Source organism: Erithacus rubecula (assembly GCF_903797595.1).
Source record: "Erithacus rubecula genome assembly, chromosome: 2".
Classification (NCBI taxonomy): domain Eukaryota; kingdom Metazoa; phylum Chordata; class Aves; order Passeriformes; family Muscicapidae; genus Erithacus; species Erithacus rubecula.
This window is the reverse complement of record NC_136685.1, coordinates 33,634,191-33,653,534: the sequence shown is the minus strand read 5'-3', so window position 1 is coordinate 33,653,534 and position 19,344 is coordinate 33,634,191. Positions and strand designations below refer to the sequence as shown.

Genomic DNA, 19,344 nt, shown 5'->3' with positions numbered 1-19,344 from the left:
CTGCAGTCTTCAGTCTGAAATTCCCTGTTATAGAGTAAACAATAATTGTAATTTTTTTAATATTAGGTATGTGTTACTTTTGGAATGTTTGAAAAAAAAAGAGAAGTGTTCCAAGCTCTTGTCACATCATTCTTCAGGAATGTTGGAGCCTGTAGATTCTGCACAGACACCTCTCCTGAGAAAGCAACCATAGAATGATGGTCTAACAATGCTATTATATGGATTAGCACTAGAGGGAGTGGGGTATTTTTCCAACAAGTTTTGAATGTATATGTATTTGTTGCCAGGTCTTAAAAAAATGTAGTCTCTGTCATCTTTGGTCCTTCATGTCTTGAACCTACCCCTATCCTAGTTCCATCTCTTTCCTTCTACCTAATTTCAAGGTCTTCTATTTCTGCTTAGCCAGTAAATATGTTAGATTTTCATCATGATCCCTTTTGTATATATTTTTATATTGCTCCATGTCTTTGTAATGTCAGGTCATCATGTTATCTGTCCATCCATATTTGCTAACATCCACAGATTTCTTTTCCATGCTCATCTAATGTGATTTGTGATCAAGGACTTTTGCCAAACCAGTCCTGTGTTCTCTCCATATATTGTGGAGAGTGTCTGTGTACCCTCTCATTCACCAGTGTTTGTTCTGAATTTATCTCTTCCTGTGAAGAGACTCCCGTCCTAGTTTGTCACTTTATACTTGTCCAGTTCAGTGATGGCTTTTTATTTGTGTGATGTAATCTTTGGGCTCTGTGTTGGGGCTGGAGGGGTTAATTTCCTAGCTGTCAGGTTGAGTTCTAGCTCCATACAGCTCACTGCAGGCACAGGTGAATGCTGCCTTCACCTGGAGCATGCTCAGTGTGGGAAAGAACTGCTTTGACACTGGAGTCTCCTTTCAAATCACTGACCCTGTGCAAATCAATGTTTTTGCTCAAACTCTTGAGAGCTACTCTAGTTTTTAGAGGAATGATGAAAACTCCCTTCAGGGTTAAGCCAGAAGTCTGAAATACCAGCCTTCCAGAAAAGCTAGTTCTGTCTGATTGAGGTTTGTGTTTCCTAGCCCAGTGTTGAAGCACTTGAATAAGATTCAGGTAAGGTTCCCTATGTGAAACACCTCAGTTCAGCACAGTAACCTGTAGTAGAAGTTGTTAAAAAATGGAGTAAAATTGTTCAAATATGGATTTAGACTGCAAACAGCCGAGCAACCTTGTCTTTGCAAACAAGAGATAATTAAGATATATGGTACCAGGATGCTTTGGAGCTGATGATTATGAGATAGAAAAAGCAAAAGATTTGGGAAAACAGTGGGTTATTTGTGCAACTTTAGTCATGTACACAGTCTGTGTATGATTATAAACAGGAAGGTTATTAGTAACATGCACATGCATGCTTGGACTCAGCAGCTGATGGTTTTATGCATGATGAAAATGACCTGCTGGTTGCTGCTCTTCTCTTTGCAATCCCTTCCAGTGGTCAGTAGTTTCTTGTTTTAAAGGGAAAAAGACCAGGATTTTTTTGTCTTCCAAAGTACTAGTACATTTAATATCAGTCTAAAATTGTTTTGAGTCTTTGATTATGAAGTTCACTGTATTGATTTTTAACTTCTCTCATCTGTGTATATTGAATCACCATAAGGAACCTCAGGCTGGTTCTGTATTCCACAGAAACATTTTTTTCCAAAATTGCTAGCATTTTTATGCAATAAATAATCTTCAGTGTCAAGACTTGGTGAGGGCATAAGAATAATAAAAAATCTGCTCTCTCTATGAGGAGTGTGCTTGTTGCCCAAGTATTTTTTTATTCCCTTACCTGGTTTGTTGGCTTTTGGATGTTTTGTCATAAGTGGTAAGACTTTAAAAACTCTTCATCTTTCAGTCAGACTGGCTCTTCAAGCCAAGATTCTTCAGTTGCATCTGTTTTCTCTCATGTTTAGTCTTGCTCCTTGTACATTCCATTTATCTGTCTCTGCTGCTTAAAAACTGAGATCTATATGTGCTTGTAAAATTCCATTAAAAAACGCATCTACACTTGGCAGAAGGATAAATATTTGAATACAAGTGCAAGGGAAAGGACAAAGTTAATGACCTCCTTGATGTGCATGCCTGCAGCAATACCACAGTTTCTGCTGTCAAAACAAAGTTGTTTTACCTAGTTAATTGTTTATTCTGTGTCATGAATTACTGGAGTTTACTTGTGGTTAAGCATATGGGAATCCCATGTCTCTTAAAAAGTGTAATCAAGAAATTTTGCTCATTGATCAGAGAACAGATTTACCATAAATGAAATTTAATTGAGTGGAACTGTAAATACATTTGCTACCTGTTTATGGAGTTGTTTCTCTTATCTGCAAATGGTGTGCAATGTCCTAATGAGCAGCTGTGTAATAATATGCCTTGTTTGTGAACTGTGGCTTCTGTAATCCTAGGACCACACAGAAGAGAGGAGAATCATTTGGAATCAGCAAAATAGGGAACAAAATAAAAGGTGTATTCAAGAGTTCTGCAATGGAAGGAGCTATGTTGCCTAACTATAACTTAAATGAAGGAGAAGATGATTTTGTGAGTAAAGCCATTAAATTTTACTTTAAGTCTTTGGCTTGGATTTTTTTTTTTCTTCCTTTGCACACTTTCCATGTGCTGGCTTCTGATTAAGTTGCCTTATCCTCCCTGTATTCATTCACAAGCCAAGATCACATCCCCAGCTTCTGTGTTTCTGAGCTTATTGCTTTCCTATAGAGAAGTAATAAAAGTAGCAGTGTCAGATATTTTTGTAAGCAATTCTTTTTTTTTTTTTTCTCTAATTCTGGGTAGTAAGGCATAGGACTGCATGCATGGCTCTTCATCTGCAGCCTGCCACAAGACCTTAAAAACATAAATAACAGTGTAAAAATTGCTGTTGAGTTAGTCAGTGATGCAGCATTTTACCTATAGATCGGGAGCCAGTAGTCCTTTCCCATTTGTCTTGGGTTTCTCCCTAAGTTTTCTTCCATGCTAAACAGCCATGAAAAGAGCCAGTGGTAGAATTTATGGCATGGGCCATTGTTACCTGAAGTACAGTTAGGAGAGAAATGGAAAATTTGAAAAAGAGAAGAGGAGGGAGTTGGTTTGAGGCAGAGATAGACTGTACCAATTAAAATAGAACTGTTCTATCTAAAATCTGTTTGAATCCTTACAGATTGAAGAAGGCGTTATGGTGATGGAAGATGATTCTCCTGAGGAGGCTGTTACCACCCCAAATACACCCCGCAACCTTGCTGCATGGAAAATCAGCATCCCATATGTTGATTTTTTTGATGATCCCTCCTTGGAAAGAAAAGACAGAAAGGAGAGAATTCCTGTGTTCTGCATTGATGTAGAGAGAAATGATAGGAAGGCAGGTATGCAGTGTTGCAGACAAGTAAAGTGGCATTTGAAATTGAACTCAGAATATTCTAGTGTGCTGTATTCTGGTGGCTCTTGCAGTGTGTTTTGTATATGTGTTCTTCTGATTTCACAATAATGGCTTGAAAGTTCTGAGGAAATGAGTTTGAGAGATAAATGATCACATTTAGCATTTGCAAGTTGAGAACTGACTCCTCAGCATGAATCAATTCTATTTAGACTTCATGTCAAAATGTACTCTTTCCAAAAATACTTACCTTAAAAGTGATATTAATAAACACCTGGCATATTTTCTTCACCCAGTCTGAACTTTAGAATAATGAACAACAATTTTTTATATAATCTTAAAATTAGTTCTTAGGAAATGAAAATGTTTTGCTTATTAGGAGCCATCATGGCATGCAGTTAGTTCATCAGTATCTAGATTGCAATGCATCCATATGGAGTGGGGGAAAACAGCATCATCCTAAGACTGCTGGGATTTGTTTTAGGGGGACTAGTACTTCCACAATAAGCAGAAAGTATTTAAGAGACAATTAGTGATACCTTTAGTGATAGGATTAAGAGTGATCAGCGTTGAAGCTGATGGTGCAGAGGACTGTATTCAAAGGTACTATTTCTTTAAATTATTTGGTTGAATGTTGGAAAATAGATCTAATATAATCAGTCAGCCATCATAAATGTTGAAGTTAGGCAGAAGTCCATTATTTAGATTGTAGGATCCCATAAATGATAATTTCCTTTCTACTACCGTGTCTGTCCACCAGCTATGCATTTTACTGTAACATTAAAAATACCTTGAAGTTTGTTACTACAACAAGTGGGCTAATGTCATTGAGATTTTGCTTATGATAATCCAGCCTATGTTTACTGCTGCTGATTTGTCCCTCAGGTGCCATAAAACCTGGTTTATTTTAAACTTTTTTTTTTTTTCTCCAGTTGGACATGAACCTGAACACTGGTCTGTCTACAGGAGATATCTTGAATTTTATGTGCTTGAGTCAAAGCTTACGGAATTTCATGGTATGTTCTCCATCATTTGGAAAGCCATTTTCCCCCCTCCTGATTGTTATATCAGCATTATATATTATATGTGATTATCATTTATTACTTAGATGAAATTTAAAATAATAAAATCAGTGTTTACTACATTGCAAAATTAATTTTATTTCCTTGATATGTTTGTTAGGTGCATTTCCTGATGCTCAGCTTCCCTCAAAGAGAATCATTGGCCCCAAGAACTATGAGTTCTTAAAATCCAAGAGAGAGGAATTTCAGGAATATCTGCAGGTATCAAACAAACATTTGGAGGAAAGAATATTCTAAAACTAATGATATAAAACTAATAAAAATGTATCTGGGGTGTTTTTGTTTGTTTCCAAGTAACTTTATAGTTAGATAAAGGATTCAAGTGAGTAATGTTAAAGTTTCACATGACTGAAAACAGAAATCTTGTGCAAATGGCAATATCTGTGGCAGTGTAATACTCTACTTTTTGCTATACAAAAGCTGATTTATAAGGATTAGTTTTAAAGTACTTATACCTCCTTTGTTCTTTCTGTTTCAAAGAAACTTCTGCAACATCCAGAACTAAGTAACAGCCAGCTTTTAGCTGATTTCCTGTCCCCTAATGGAGGAGAGACTCAGTTTCTTGACAAAATGTTGCCTGATGTGAATCTTGGTATGTAATATGCTACTTGTTTATATTTACAAATAGTAATGCTGTGGATGCTGTGATTGAATTCTGTGATTGACAATAGTAATGAATAGATAACTCTTGTGGATGTATGAAATAAGAGCTCTGCTTGTTTACAGCCCCTGAAATTATAGCTCTGCAAGGAAAATTTGCTGATACTTCTTCCTTGAGGAAAAAAGACACTTTGAAATTTTGGAAAAGAAGTGTTTAAGTGGCTTTTGAATTTTTGTTTCAGCAAGCAAAATGATAAGATTTCTCTTAAAAAATTGCATAGTTCAAGAAAGTGTATGGTATTGTCACAAGTCAAATCTGCGTTTGTCTGTCATTGTCTGCAGATGAGATGACATAGACATTACAAAACTACCTTTGGATTTTATTTGATTAAACTAATTTTATTCTGAAAACTACAATATTTGATATTTCTAGTATTAGCTGGTGTTAAGATCTTTTCTAACACGACCTACTTAATGGAATTTGAGGCAGCAGTGTGTGTGATATAGGCAGGTCAAATGGAAATTGAGAAGTTCTAATGTCAAATGACAGTAGTTCATAATAAACCAAAAAAGTCAACTGCAGTGTGACTTGGCTGCAGTGTGGCTGTCTCAGAATAGTGGGCTTGGCTGGTCAGGTCAACCTCATGGCCATTCTCTCTTCATGTGTTGTGCCACTTGTGGCTGTGGTCCCAGTGAGCCATGTTTGAGTAGTGTTGTCCTGCTGGGGCAGCCCTTCTCTTAGTCTGCTTCACGAGGTGTTGAATGAGATTTCTGTTCTCAGCCTCCAGTCTGAAGGTTTTATTTTGTTTCAGGTCTCTCTTCTAGATCCAGCCGTACATCCTAATAAAAGCTTCTAATTTTTGCTGTACTCCATCTCCTGTCTGAGATTATAACAAGTCTTAGCATTTTGGTAGGGCTTTTTGTGAGGATGAGAGTTTTTATTGTTATCATTTCATCATTGTACATACTTTCCAATGTGAATTCCAAATTTAATGACATGTAGATAAGAAAAATATTACTGTAACTGTGGTGCTTAAAATAAAACTAGTCCTGGACACTTTCATGTTTCAGCATTCAAAGTTACTGTGCCACATCCTGATAGCCTTATCAGGACACAAGAGCTCATTTAAGGCCACAGCTGTAACCTATCCAGTTTAGAAAATTCCACTCACCAGGGTTTTTGAGGCTGGTTCCCCCCAGAATATCTCCAAATTTGCTGATTTTTCCACAGAAAGGAGTTATCTTGATTTCTTCCATAATTAATTCTATGACTAACTTAAATACAGGGAATTTGGCCTGTATTGGTGTTGTAGCACTGTTGTTACAGTGCTAGAGCTATTTATGGTTAAGCTCTTGAAGAGTTAGAAGGTAGATCTACAGTACTTTACTGTGGTTTTAAAAAGGATTCAGAAAATAATCTGTGTATTTTTGTGTATCTTTTCTTGAAGAGCAGTAACCACTAGGTTACAATCTGTAACCTAAGAGTAAAACTATTTTCATAGGGTTTTGTGCCAAATAAAAAAAATTTTTTTTAAGTTACGGTATTTTTAAATAACTACTAGATAATGAGTACATAAAATCTAGCAGTGCAAAATGTCTTTCAAATCAGACAGTGATAACAGAAAGTGTTTGTTTGTTTGTTTCTAATTGTAGGTAAAATCATAAAATCCGTTCCAGGAAAGCTGATGAAAGAGGTAAGTCTATCAGGTTGCCAGTGTCTTAAATTCTTTAGCTAATTTTGTGAGATTACTAAATTACAGACTAATCAAAAACTTTGACAATTATTTTTCTTGTTTTTGTTTTCACTTTCTTGTAATTATGTAAGTGACAGGTCACTCGTATCTTTTTTCCAGAAAGGTCAGCATTTGGAGCCATTCATCATGAATTTTTTCAACTCCTGTGAATCTCCCAAGCCTAAACCAAGCAGGCCAGAACTTACCATTTTGAGCCCCACTTCTGAAAATAACAAGAAGGTACAGTAAGTCATGTTCCTTTCCCATTGTACAGAAGTGGGGAAAACTTACCACACATTTTCACTCATTCTAGGGAGCTGTCTTAAAACTCATTAACTAAAATTATTTCAGAGGAAGCCAAGCTGGAAAATGCTGTCTAGGAATGCAGACACTGAGGGTGTTCAGTCCAAAGTCCAGACCAAAGGAAGACTGTAGTAACACACTTTCTTACTCCCTCGAATGTGTGGCATAGATTTGAGCTATTTAGTTCTGCACTTCCATTTCTGTTGTGAGACCTGACATCTTTGTGCAGATGTGTAGCCTTTCAGTCTGCAAGAAAGACGTAGTGGGACTTTTGCAAGAGTATTTAGTGTCAGGATAAGGGGAAATGGAACTGAGAGTAGGTTTAGATTAGATATTAGGAAAAAATGTGTAACTGTAAAGGGGTGGTAAGGTGCTGGAAGAGGTTGCTTGGAGAGGTTATGGATTTGTCATTCCTGGAAGTGTTTAATGCCGGATTGGATGGAACTCTGGGCAGTGTGGTCTAGTGAAAAGTGTCCTTGCCCATGGCAGAGGGTTGGGACTAGATGATCTTTGAGGTGCTTTCCAAGCCAGTCCATTCTGTGATTCTGTGTGGTTGCTGCTGTGCAGCAGCAGGGCACCTCTCTTCTGGTGAAGGTGGTGAATGCCAAATGTCTGTGCCAGGACTGTGTGAGCTGCCTGTGTGGAGTCAGTGTAGAGATGTGGCAGGCAGCCAAAGAGACAAAAGGTTAACACTTCCTAAGTGCCCCTCTGTGAGAAGAACATGTTTTCTCATAGACAGAGTTCTTCAATTTTTTGGTAAATGGTGGTCCATTGCCACCATGTCCTCATCTGTCTTCTCTGACACAGATGTGTTTATTTCAGTTTCAACATGCTGGACTGTGCTGAGATTACAATGCACATTCCCCAGTGTGTGTGCTGCCATGAGTGGGGTGCATGCAGGCTCCCTCTTCCTCAGCAGGCTGAATAAGAAATGCCTGAGGGTCTGTCTGGGCAGGCCCAGTCAGAAATGGTCCTAATGCTTTGACAGATGTTGCACATGCTCCTTCCTTTTGAATGTTCCCGGGGCGTGTATGTATTTGTGTATTTTAAATACTGGTGGAAAGACTTTAGCTAAAAATGCATGATGAGTGTGGGTAATAAACCCCAGTATAACCAGGAGCAATTGAATTTTATTCTGTATCAGATCCACTAGAATAAGAGTTACCAACCTGCCTGCTTAAAAAAAAAAAGTGAACAAAAAACTCTGCTTCCCCTGCCTAGGGACACTGGCAGGATTTCTGGCCATGTTTCTGTTCTGAAGGTCTGTAAGCAGCTTGATCATCTTCTGAACATATTTTTGTCAGACTTGCTATAATAGGTTAGGTCTTAGCTGATGCAGGCTTTGCAAAATATGCCAGCAAAGGCACTGTTCTGCTTCTTGTGATGGTCTGCCAACAGCAATAAAAGCTGCTTTTGGAACACCAGCAGTATAAATTAATATATACTTTTGCATAGCTACTTGGAGGAAGATGTCACTTAACACTGACTGCTATGATTCAGACACTGCATACAATCTTTCTTCTTACCGTTTTGGTATAATCCTCTGTACTTTTTAAATGAGCAGAAAGAACAAGAGAGAGGTTTATGCCTCTGGCTGTAGATACTGCTCATAGTCATGGCGTTGTTTTTGTACAGTTCACTCCTGTGCTGGAATGTATGGATGTATGTTTGCATATGCACTCACCAGTCATTAACTTTTTTTTTTTCTGTGAGGCACTTTATATGAGCGTTCATGTTTCCTTTGCTTGTTTTCCTCAATAAGGTATGATAACTTACTGTACAAGGGATTACTTTGGTCTTTTTGTTAACATAGGCCTTTTATCTTTAACAGACTTCATGAGCTTGGCTCCCATTATTAATCAATACTAATTCATGGAATTTCCTCATTGTAAACCTTTTAAGAATATTTCATGGTTATAATTATAATTACTGTTTAATCTTAAAGATACAAATAGTGATAACATTGAGGTTCATGGTGTTAGTCTCAAATATTAACATGCATAGAAACATCTAAAACAAAATCCTGTGCTTAATTGAATTGTGAGTATAATCTCATCTTCTGTGCTAGATAACCAATTTTGTGTATTTTTCACTTGAATTTCTTCTGAGCCAAGATACTGAAAAGTGTAAAACATGGAAGTAGAGGTCTTATGCCACTTTGTGTTATGGCTGCTGCAGTGCATTGTAGATTGCACTCTGAAATGCTTTCAAAGTGTGCCTCTGATCAAGGAACCGTTTCTGCCTAAGGTGCAGCACTCATTATCTGTGTATGGAGGTACAATCAGCATTCAGAAGATGCCGCTTTTGGTTAGGAGTGAAAGTGGAAATAGCACTTGAAAGTCAAAAACCTTTGCCCTAAGTTGGCCTTCAAGTTTGATTTTTTTATAGTTTACTTAACAGATTGCTGTTGATGATTTAGTTTGATGTCCACACACTGTTCTGAACCTATGTCTACATTGCACAATGGGCTGCTTTGAGTTGGCTCAGTTTGTATCACCTTTGTCAGGTCATGGGGTGTATCTAAAAAATAAAGAAGGCTCTTGTTTAAGTTGCAATACTACAGCTAACGTTTTCCTGCTGTTCTGGTTTCAGTATTAAGGAGGATATAGACTTCAATTTACACAGTTTTTTTAAACAACCTACTAGGGATGTGTCCATAAAGTAGATGTGGATAGTTACATGTTCTTTTTAGGTTTGTAACCTTCCTGGATACCAGTCATCCACCAGTGCATTAGCCATATTTGCCCTTTTATGCAATTTATGTAGTAAGTTGGTGTTGTTTAGTTTGAGTAACCTTGTGAAGATAATACCAACAACTCAGCACTTAACAAAAGAGAGGGCCTGAAGGAGGTCAAAAACCTGACTCTTGCCAGATGTCCTGATGTAATTTTTCCTAAGAGCACAAAGCATTTTGTTTACAGACTTGTGTGATTCAGAGATTGTTGGGATTAGCATGTATTTGGCTTTACTTATTTTGGGGAGAATTGCAGTACAGAAAGTGAACCACTTGTAAGCAAATTACTTCCTGTTCCTTGGAACTAACATTATTTTGGGAGTGGTAAAAAAATCCTCTGTGAGTAGCAATCACCTCAGCCTAGGCAATTCTATGATTATGTTGCATTTGCTTCTAGTTATAGGATTTTTTTTTTTTTATAGAACCCTGGCATAAACTTTTGAACTTCTCATAATACAGAGTATTTTGTATAAATCCTATTTTATATCTAGATTAACTGTTTTGGGAGAAAATTAATTTAAAATAAACTGTTAGTGGGGATTGCTAGGTATTGAACATGGAAAGCATCAGAATTTAGAGACTTTTTCCTTTCCCTCTGCTGAGATTCACAGACCTGAGGGCATGGGAGGCAAAGACTTCTGCCTAGGTGGCTTGGCACCTCTTTTGGTGTGCAGGGAAGAGTGTCTTGGAGTTTTGCAAGAATTAGAGTATCTTTTCAGAAGGCATCAAAGGCAAGGAAATAGAGGGATCAGGGAAGAAGGTGATGATATAGGAGAGTAGAAGGCTAAAGGAATATAATTGAGAAATGAGATAAATGGAGAGAAACCCAAATATTAGTTCATAAAGATGTTATTATAAATAATTAAACTAGCAGGGGAAAAAGATATTTTTCCATGTAAAAAGCTTGTATATTTTGTCTGGAATCCATTGTATTTATTTCAAAGTGGAAACCAACAGGAACTTTTGGGAATACTTTGAAGTTATAGTCTTCCCTTGTGATATAAAGCAGACAAACTCTGTTTCCTCTTAGCCCCTCATTTTCAGAACAAGGTACATCAAGGAAATCAGAGCCTGTGATAAAAGTCTAGATGCCTACAATCATATAGTTGTTTAGGTTGGAAGAAGGTAATGGGAGCAGAAAGGCTCAGGAATTAATATCTCAGTGCTGATTTGTTCTGAGCCCGGGTATTATGGTTGTTGTCTATCTTAGCAACATATGATGTGCTCTTTATTGGAAACTGAAGGATTTGAAAAAACCAAACTAGAAACAGTGAAACAAATCAACCCTCCTGATCAGTTCTTTGGAAGATCTGAAAGAGCTTCTATGAAGAAACAACTTCTATAAAAAGAAACTAAGCCAAAGAACTGGTGGCTATCCTTTTGCCTTTGAATGCACTGATTTCAGTCTTATGTTTCTGTTTTTAGCTTTTTAATGATTTATTCAAGAATAATGCAAACCGGTCTGAGAATACAGAAAGACGACAAAATCAGAACTACTTCATGGAAATGATGACTGTAGAAGGAGTCTATGACTACTTAATGTATATTGGTAAGAAGTGATTTCCCTTAATTATTCATATACTTCATGACAAGTATGAAGTTCACAGTCTCTGGTGAGAAATTAAAATCTATTGCAGCAATCATGTGTAACAACACTTTCAAGCGAGTATACAGCTTAGTAATATGGTCATTCCTTAGAAGACTTTATTGTGGTGGTAAAATGTCATTTATCATTCATCATTGCTTGGTTGCTTTGTTGTGCCTCCATCTTTCTGCATCTCAGCAGTATGAGTTTATAAGAGTAGGTCCCATCCCTTTTCTCAGGTCTGCCTAGGCTGCTGGTAGACTCTGGGAATTAGAATTGTTAAATTAATAGAAATAGCTAAAGGAAGTAATTGGTAAGCACTTTGGAGAGTTCCTATATTTTCAGTGCTGCACTTACAAAACTGAAATATTCTTTTCTTTTGAATAAATGATTCTTTTATCATGCATGTATGTTAGTACTCATAGATGTTGCTGTGACTTTGCAGGTCGGGTAGTTTTCCGCATTCCTGACTGGCTGCATCATCTCTTGATGGGAGGAAGAATTCTCTTCAAAAATACACTGGAACTATACACAGACTATTACTTGCACAACAAGTTAGAACAGCTATTTGAGGAGCACCGGTTGGTTTCCCTGATAACACTGCTGAGAGGTCAGTAATAGTTCCATCTTTGATGAAAAAATACTGCTTTAGTCTGGCATTTGAAATCCCTTCAGTGAAGTTTCTGAGTGCTAGACTTTGTAATACCGGTGGAGTATTAAAATTCAAGTGGGCCTGGACTAACTTCAAAGCTTGTTGTGGCAAGATGTTGATCTATGTTGTCTGTCAGTGATGATTAAGGAAAAAAAGTATTGTGAACAGTAATTTGCATGGGTGTGCAAAGAACAAGAAAACCAGAATAAAGGTGGTTTAGTGTATCAATGCAAATGTTGCATGAAGTCAAGTTACTTCACTTGTGTACTACATCAGTCTTTTATTGTTAAATTTTTGGTTCCCTTTGTTGTGGTCAGCTCTTGGGAGGGCTTGAGTGTTCCTGACCTTTAAATAAAGGAAGGGGAAAGCGACTAAAAAAAAATTTTTAAATCACCTCTCACCAGTAGAGTGTTACTGAAATCTGATCCAAACTATGCATCCAGCCAAAACTCTGGAGTCAAGACATCTCTGTCCTTATCAAACCAAAAATGGAGCTTGGAAAAGGCAAAAAAGGAGTGCAGTAAGACTTTCAGAGCCTAAAACCAAAACTGACCACCTGTTGTTTCAGATAAATAGCAATTCTTGCTTTCTCATTCATAGGTAAATTTGAAGTTTTTGACAGTTTCAGACAGTGTTTTAGCACAAGGTGTAAATACTGCTTATAGTTTTGAAAGCATAAGGGAAATTGTTAGTAAGGAGATAATATTTAACCTAAAGTAGAAATGATCCAAACTTTGAAGAGAATGCTTTAAACTTTGAAAAGAAGAGAAACAAATTGTGCAGAGATGATTGTCCTTCAAACAGGGTGGCTATTCTGGATTTGATCCAGCTAATGTAAGCAAAAAGTATGATCTGACAAGAATTCCCCTCTAATGTACACAATACAGAGAAGAAGTTCAGTTTTGAAGCCACAATCCAAAACACGTTTCTGTGTCAGTGATATGTAGCTGCCTAAAGATACATTTTTTTCAATGTGTCTTTGCTGCAGATGCTGTGTTCTGTGAGAACACTGAGCCTCGCTCTCTCCAGGATAAACAGAAACGAGCAAAGCAGACTTTTGAAGAAATGATGAGATACATTCCAGGTTCTGTATTCCATGACTGCCTGTATGAGTGTGGTTAATTGGTCAAGCAGATATTTAACCCAAATACAGTCACACTATCTTTCCAAATCAAATAATACTCGGGCTGCTGAGATTTGAGTTGAATGGAATACCAGGTGTAAAAACCCAACAGTTCGGTTTTGTCATTTAAGTGTTGCTGACTAAGGTTGTAGCATAGTGATTAATAAAGCCATGGTGATGAAAATCAAGAGCTTTACACATGCATTTAATACAATAATTTTTCATCTTTTGAATGTTCCTATGGTTTATATTTTATTTAGATGAAAACTGTGTTAAAAAAAAGGCACATGATTAAGCCAGAAGGTATATCTGAGCTCTCCTTGTACTGTATAAACTAGGAAAGAGGGGCCCCTTTAATTGAAAGGAATTAAAAAAAAAAATAGCTTGTGGTTTATTAAATACTGCATTAGAACAAAACATTGATATGATAAAAAGTGTAGTAATTACTAAGGTGCAGAGCCCTGAAGGAAAGGGAGGAGAAAAGGATGAACCCAAAAGTGTGGGGGTTTTTTACCATTTAAGACAGAAAAAAATTGAACTCTTTCTTTAATTTAAACAGTTTTTGTATTTGTTAATTACTGGAGTTCAATAACTGCATCATAAAGCTGCTTTTTAGTGCTTCCTCATGACTTGTGTGTTTGTTTTTGGAATTTGGTCTAGATTTGATAGGCAAGTGCATTGGGGAAGAGGCTAAATATGAAGGCATCAGGCTTCTCTTTGATGGACTGCAGCAACCAGTGCTCAACAAACAGGTAACTAATAACATGTGACAAACTTGCCTTTAGGCACAGGATTTCCTGAAGTGAATGTTTGATATAGCAGAGGAATTAAGAATAAGAATAAAATTCTTAAATTAAATTAAAATTATTATTAAATTAAGAATAAAAAGCAGTAGTTTTGCCTTGGAATGTCCTTAATTTTCTGTATTTTCTTTTAGTTAACTTACGTTCTACTGGACATTGGGATTCAAGAACTCTTTCCAGAGCTGAGTAAGGTATGTGCTAGTTCCATTTGAGAACTGCAGAATTCTTCAAGCTGCTTCTGAGTCTGGTCACTGGTGCATTTTTGCTGTTGTTCTCTATTACTAATTCTAAATTTTGGGAAAAATACATGTTTTTCCAACACATTGAAATAATTGAAATCTAGATTACTTACATTTTGACTATTTAGCTCTTTCAAAATCAGCTCAGGCACATTTGTTTAGCATGCAGCAAGTCTGAGTTGCCTTTCAGGAGACCTGGACAGATCAACAGCAGTTGGGATCTCTGTGCCTTTCTCTTTGTCTCCACTCTATTTTATGCATTTCTCAGTTTAGGAAGGGAATTCTGCATGCAAAGCTCAGGTCAAACTACAGCATTTTTATTGAGAATACTTGGCAGGAGGATTTTTTACCTCTAATTTGGTCACTGAAATGCTAACTTGAGCTATCCAGATAAAGGAGCAAGGATTTGCACAACAGAAATTGCTATATAAATGCATATCATTAGGTTTGGGATCTGGCTGATATTTGTACTCATGTATATCAAACCTTGACAGATTTTTTGCATAGTAATTTTACAGTTTGGTCTTCATGGCAAGCAGGAGATACTTACTAGTTAGCTAGTAAAAAACAAACCCCCAAACAAATTTAAAAAACTCCTCACTAACAGTAAATGTTCATTCCATGAACCCTGTGCCTGAGAAATAAGGAGTGCCAGCAGTGATTTGTTTTGCATGACAAACAGAAACAAATGTAAGATATTGGAACAAGCCAGGACACTTCCATTGTTTTCAGTGAAATGAGGCTGGCTCAGCAAGTCTGACCTACTTTGTGCATCAGCTCTCTAGCTGCCCTCCTCAAGCCAGTGCTCAGACAGCTAAAAAAAATGGGAAAAAAAAGACCCAGCTGACCAAAGGAACAAGGAAATAGCCTGGGAACTTAAATGCAGAAAAAAGAACTGACTTAGCCCTGCTGTTTTACTCTGCTGAACTGGTTTTGTGTCTCAGCAGCTAATTATATATATGTATTAAAACACTAGTCTTTCTTCAGTTGATTATGGAATAAAATGAGTGGCATTTAAATAGTCTTTAAAGCACCAGTCAAGCCCAGAGGGTGGTGATCAATGGAATGAAGTCTAGTTGGAGGCAGGGCAGTAACAAGGGAGTTATCCAAGAGGTCAGTTGTGGCTCCAGTCCTGGTTGACATCTTCATTAATGATGTGGATATGGGACAGAGTGCAAAGCCTGATGATGACACAAAACTGGGAGCAGTGGCTGATATACCAGAAGGCCATGCTTCCTTCCAAAGGGACCTAACCAGGCTGGAGAAATGGACTGGCAGAGGACCCTCATGAACTTCAAGAAAAGGAAGTGCAGAGTCCTGTTCCCAGGGAAAAACAGCCCCAGGTGCCAGGATGGGCTGGGGACCAGCCTGCTGGACAGACACACAGCTGAACAAAAGGCTGATGGTATCCTGGGCTGCAGTAGGAGCAGTGTTGCCAGCAGGTCGAGGGAGGTGATGCTGCCCCTCTGTTCAGCACTGGTGGGGCCACACCTGGAGTGCTGTGTCCAGGTCTGGCCTCTCCATAGCATATCTCCTGTGAGAAGAGGCTACAGAGAAGGACTGTTCAGCCTGGAGAGGAGAAAGCTCAGAGGGTCTTATGGATGTGTGTAAATACCTGAGGGGGTGGTACAAAGACGACAGAACTAGTAGTGCCCCCTGACAGGACCAGTAGCAATAGGCACAAACTGAAACACCAGAGGTTCCCTCTGAACATCAAGAAACACTTCTCTACTGTGAGGGTGACCAGGCACTCTCACAGATTACCCACGGGTGCTGTGGAATGCTCATCCTTGGAGATACTTAAAAGCTGTCTGGACATAGTCCTGAGCATCTCTAGGTGGCTCTCATTGAGATGACCAGGTGACTTCCAACCCCAACCATGCTGGTTTTTCATAAATGTGTATATTTAATGGCAAAAAAATATTTTTTCTTCAAAAAAAAAAATCAAGAGAAGATTGATTTGAGGTATATCAAGATAATCTTTTCTACTTAATCTATTTTTTTTCCTGTGTAACTGTGACACTGCCTAGCTGCTCTACAGTGTTTCATAACCACCTGCTGAGGAGGGACCTCTATGCCACCTTTGCTCCAGGTGAAATAGCATAAGTGAGGATTGGGATCCCCCTGCCCCCTGTGACTGAAGCTGATGGGGACAGAACAAGGGAATCTCCAGCACAAATTTCAGTTGGGGAAAGGAAGAAAAATAGTTCAGCTGGGAACTTGAGCTATTTCCTTATTTCAGATATACTGAGAGCAATACAGAACAAAGTTCTTCATCTGTGGCAGTGGGGCCTGGTTGTCAGTGTACCAGGATTGGGAGGGGAAATCCAAGGTGGAGAGGGATGGGTGGAGGGATGGCAGTGGTTTTCATCCAGAGCCCTGAAAGCATTTTCCCAAAATCACTGCAAACATTTGGCACTGTGAAGCCACTTGGGAAGAGAATTGTTTCTTCCTCACAACTTCAGTGGGAAAGTTTAAAAGTAATGACTTGATTCTTACTTAGATATCCATTGTATTGGGGGGAATCAATCCAATGCCTGTCTCTGTTCAGCACAGACTGGTCCTTTTTGAGTTGCTTCATACCAAAATGTTTTTGTAGTCACAGTCAAGAATGGAAAAATGTTCCTGGCCAGTCAGCTTTTAAAGGGGAAACTGAGCATCCCAGAAGTTTTGTTTTGAGCATTGCTCCTTTGGCAGGGGAAACAGTGATGGGAGAAATGGGAAGATCTTCCTTGTGGGGATGTCAGTCTGCTTCCACTCTGGAGATTGGTATCTGGAAGGTATTTCCTGCCGCACGTACCAGTGCGGATACACGCCGGGTCGCTGGATGTGTGCTGTGTTTGATGGCAGCTTGTGTGAGAGAGCAAGCTCCAGGAGCTGGAAAACTCTGAGATGGTGTGCAGTGAGTCCCTTGGGACACTGACAGGATATAAGGAAAAGGGACAGCTGAAAGGGAAAAAGCATTCCAAGCAGAGTAAGGAAATGCAATTGAAAAAAAAAAATCTCTCCAGTACTATTTCCAGAGCAGAAAATTGCTGTGTTAAGAAAACTGTATTTAGCAGTTACGAATGGGGGAGGTGAGAACTCTAGAGAAAGAAGAAAACTCCTCTTTTGAGAAATAAAATGTAAAATAAAATTATTAAAACCCAGTAGTCTTCCATTCTCTTAACTCTGGTTTCAAGTGGGTGTTTCCAGATACCATTAATCATTGCAGCTCAGTTCAATCATTTCTATGTAAATACGCATTTTCAAAATTAAGTAATTTTCCCACTTTCCTGTTTTAACAGGGTCCAAAGGAAGCAAGCTCTATGTCAAGTTGGATGTGAGTGGACACCCAGTAGCATCTGCTGTGCACTGTTGTAATGGACATGACATTTTAATATTGCTTTGTATATTTTGTTGTAAATAACGTAAAATTTAAGTTCAAAAAACACCTTTATGCAATAAAGACATCAAAATTTAATACCAATTGTGAGTAAATAAAATATCTATACTTTTTATTTAAAATTTGTTTTAGCTGTTACCAGTAAAAGTCTAATTAATTTCACCAAAATCTGTCAGTGTATGAAACTACAGGATCACATCAAAAAAGACAGCTGGGCAATCAGCCAACTTACACTTTGCTGAAGGAGCAATTACTGGGTGTCTTCCTGAAAGGATATGTAGAAAAGTTGTTTGGAAGAAGTTGTAGAATGCTCCCATTAAGTTATTTTAAAATGTCTTAACAAATCCTTTTTGGTTTTTTTAACAGCAGAAGTATATGATTGAATCTATTGCATACAAATAATTAATCTCAGAACTGTCTTTAGCGTTCATATTTCTGTGAGCATGGAAAATCACATTTGTAATTTAGTCTTTTTAATACCTGACCTTCAAATCTAAAGCCTTCTTAAAATAATCACGGATGTGAAAAGTGGCTTTGACTATCAACTTAGCTTTTATTTTTCTGCAGTTTCTTATCTGGCTTTGTGGGTTTTTTCTGACATCCTCTTTACAGGCTTAGAAAAGAGGATGTGAGTCTGTTCACAGCGTTATATAAAAATCCATTCATATAAAAATGTGTGGAAGGTTTTTCTCCATAAATCTTAATTTGTTGGCCCGGCCTTTATAAAAGAGATTTTGAAAAGGACTTTTACGTGTGTATTTATGACAAGTTTTACTCACAGAAAATACAGAGATACTTTAATAGGCATTCCTTAATTTTTCTTTTCAAGCACCCATTTTCTCCTCTTTTTACAAACAAACCAATCTAATGCAGCATTGGTGTTCTTTGTCAATTCCTCTCTCCTTTCTGTTTGTCAAAGGAAGGTAAAGGTGTTATTTTTCTCTCCTTTCTGTCTCTTCCAAACCAGTTGTTGCAACTCTCAGAATTGGTGTGCAGGTACAGCTCTGCCCATTAGTGCCCTCTCTGTTACTAGGTTGATGTTGATGGGGGAAGACCATTCTATAAATTAACAATTTAGGGAGTAGTAGTGACAAATCGTTAAAGCCAGGGCATAACCTGTGTGTGTTGAGGTCAGTTGTCATTTGTTTTCCTGTTGTATACCCCTTCCTTAATGCAGCTGTGTAGTTCAGAGACTTTCAGTCACAGCCCTTGAATGGATGTGGAAATGAGTGGGGTCTTTAAATTTCAGCATACTGAATGTTTATCTTAATGCACCTTCTTGAAATTCACAGGTGCAGTGAATGGAAGAGGCAGCTTCACTGTTGAAAAAGACTGTAGTGAGCTTTCCAGGAAAACACAGCAGGGTTATTCAAAACACAGTCAGTTTAAAACAGCACTAAAGAACCCAAACATGTTGATGTCAAAATTCTCAGTAATCTTAGAAAAATAATATTTTTTGTCCTCATTTATAAGTAATCATTCATAAAGCATCAGCAATGTACATTTAGCATTTAATCTGATTTCATACTCACTAGCCTGTGTCTTACAACTAATTTTTAAACACATCCTTCCCATAGAAGAGGTATAATTACAGTTATCATAAAGGCAGGTTATGCTGTAAAGAGCCCCGTTACCTGATTATTTCCAAAGGATGCCAAAAGTACTGCAGGAGTCAATGCCTGTACCTGACATTTCCTTGGAATGTTGGTAATACAGAGTAA

The 19,344-nt window shown here is 37.8% G+C and overlaps 1 protein-coding gene across 5 annotated transcripts in view; it reads left to right on the top strand.

Moving 5' to 3' along the window:
* SNX14 (sorting nexin 14) overlaps positions 1 to 17,707 on the top strand; it is a 43,986-nt gene extending 26,279 nt beyond the window's left edge. For all 5 annotated transcript variants that reach the window (XM_079326814.1, XM_079326818.1, XM_079326816.1 and 2 more), the window contains 13 exons: positions 2,423 to 2,555; positions 3,172 to 3,373; positions 4,317 to 4,400; positions 4,567 to 4,667; positions 4,947 to 5,058; positions 6,720 to 6,760; positions 6,920 to 7,039; positions 11,262 to 11,385; positions 11,867 to 12,031; positions 13,062 to 13,157; positions 13,857 to 13,948; positions 14,134 to 14,190; positions 17,526 to 17,707. In XM_079326814.1, coding sequence (XP_079182940.1) covers positions 2,423 to 2,555; positions 3,172 to 3,373; positions 4,317 to 4,400; positions 4,567 to 4,667; positions 4,947 to 5,058; positions 6,720 to 6,760; positions 6,920 to 7,039; positions 11,262 to 11,385; positions 11,867 to 12,031; positions 13,062 to 13,157; positions 13,857 to 13,948; positions 14,134 to 14,190; positions 17,526 to 17,564 — 1,366 coding nt within the window. In that variant the 3' untranslated portion in view covers positions 17,565 to 17,707. The remainder of the gene's footprint in view (positions 1 to 2,422; positions 2,556 to 3,171; positions 3,374 to 4,316; positions 4,401 to 4,566; positions 4,668 to 4,946; positions 5,059 to 6,719; positions 6,761 to 6,919; positions 7,040 to 11,261; positions 11,386 to 11,866; positions 12,032 to 13,061; positions 13,158 to 13,856; positions 13,949 to 14,133; positions 14,191 to 17,525) is intronic.
* The last annotated feature ends 1,637 nt before the right edge of the window (positions 17,708 to 19,344 follow it).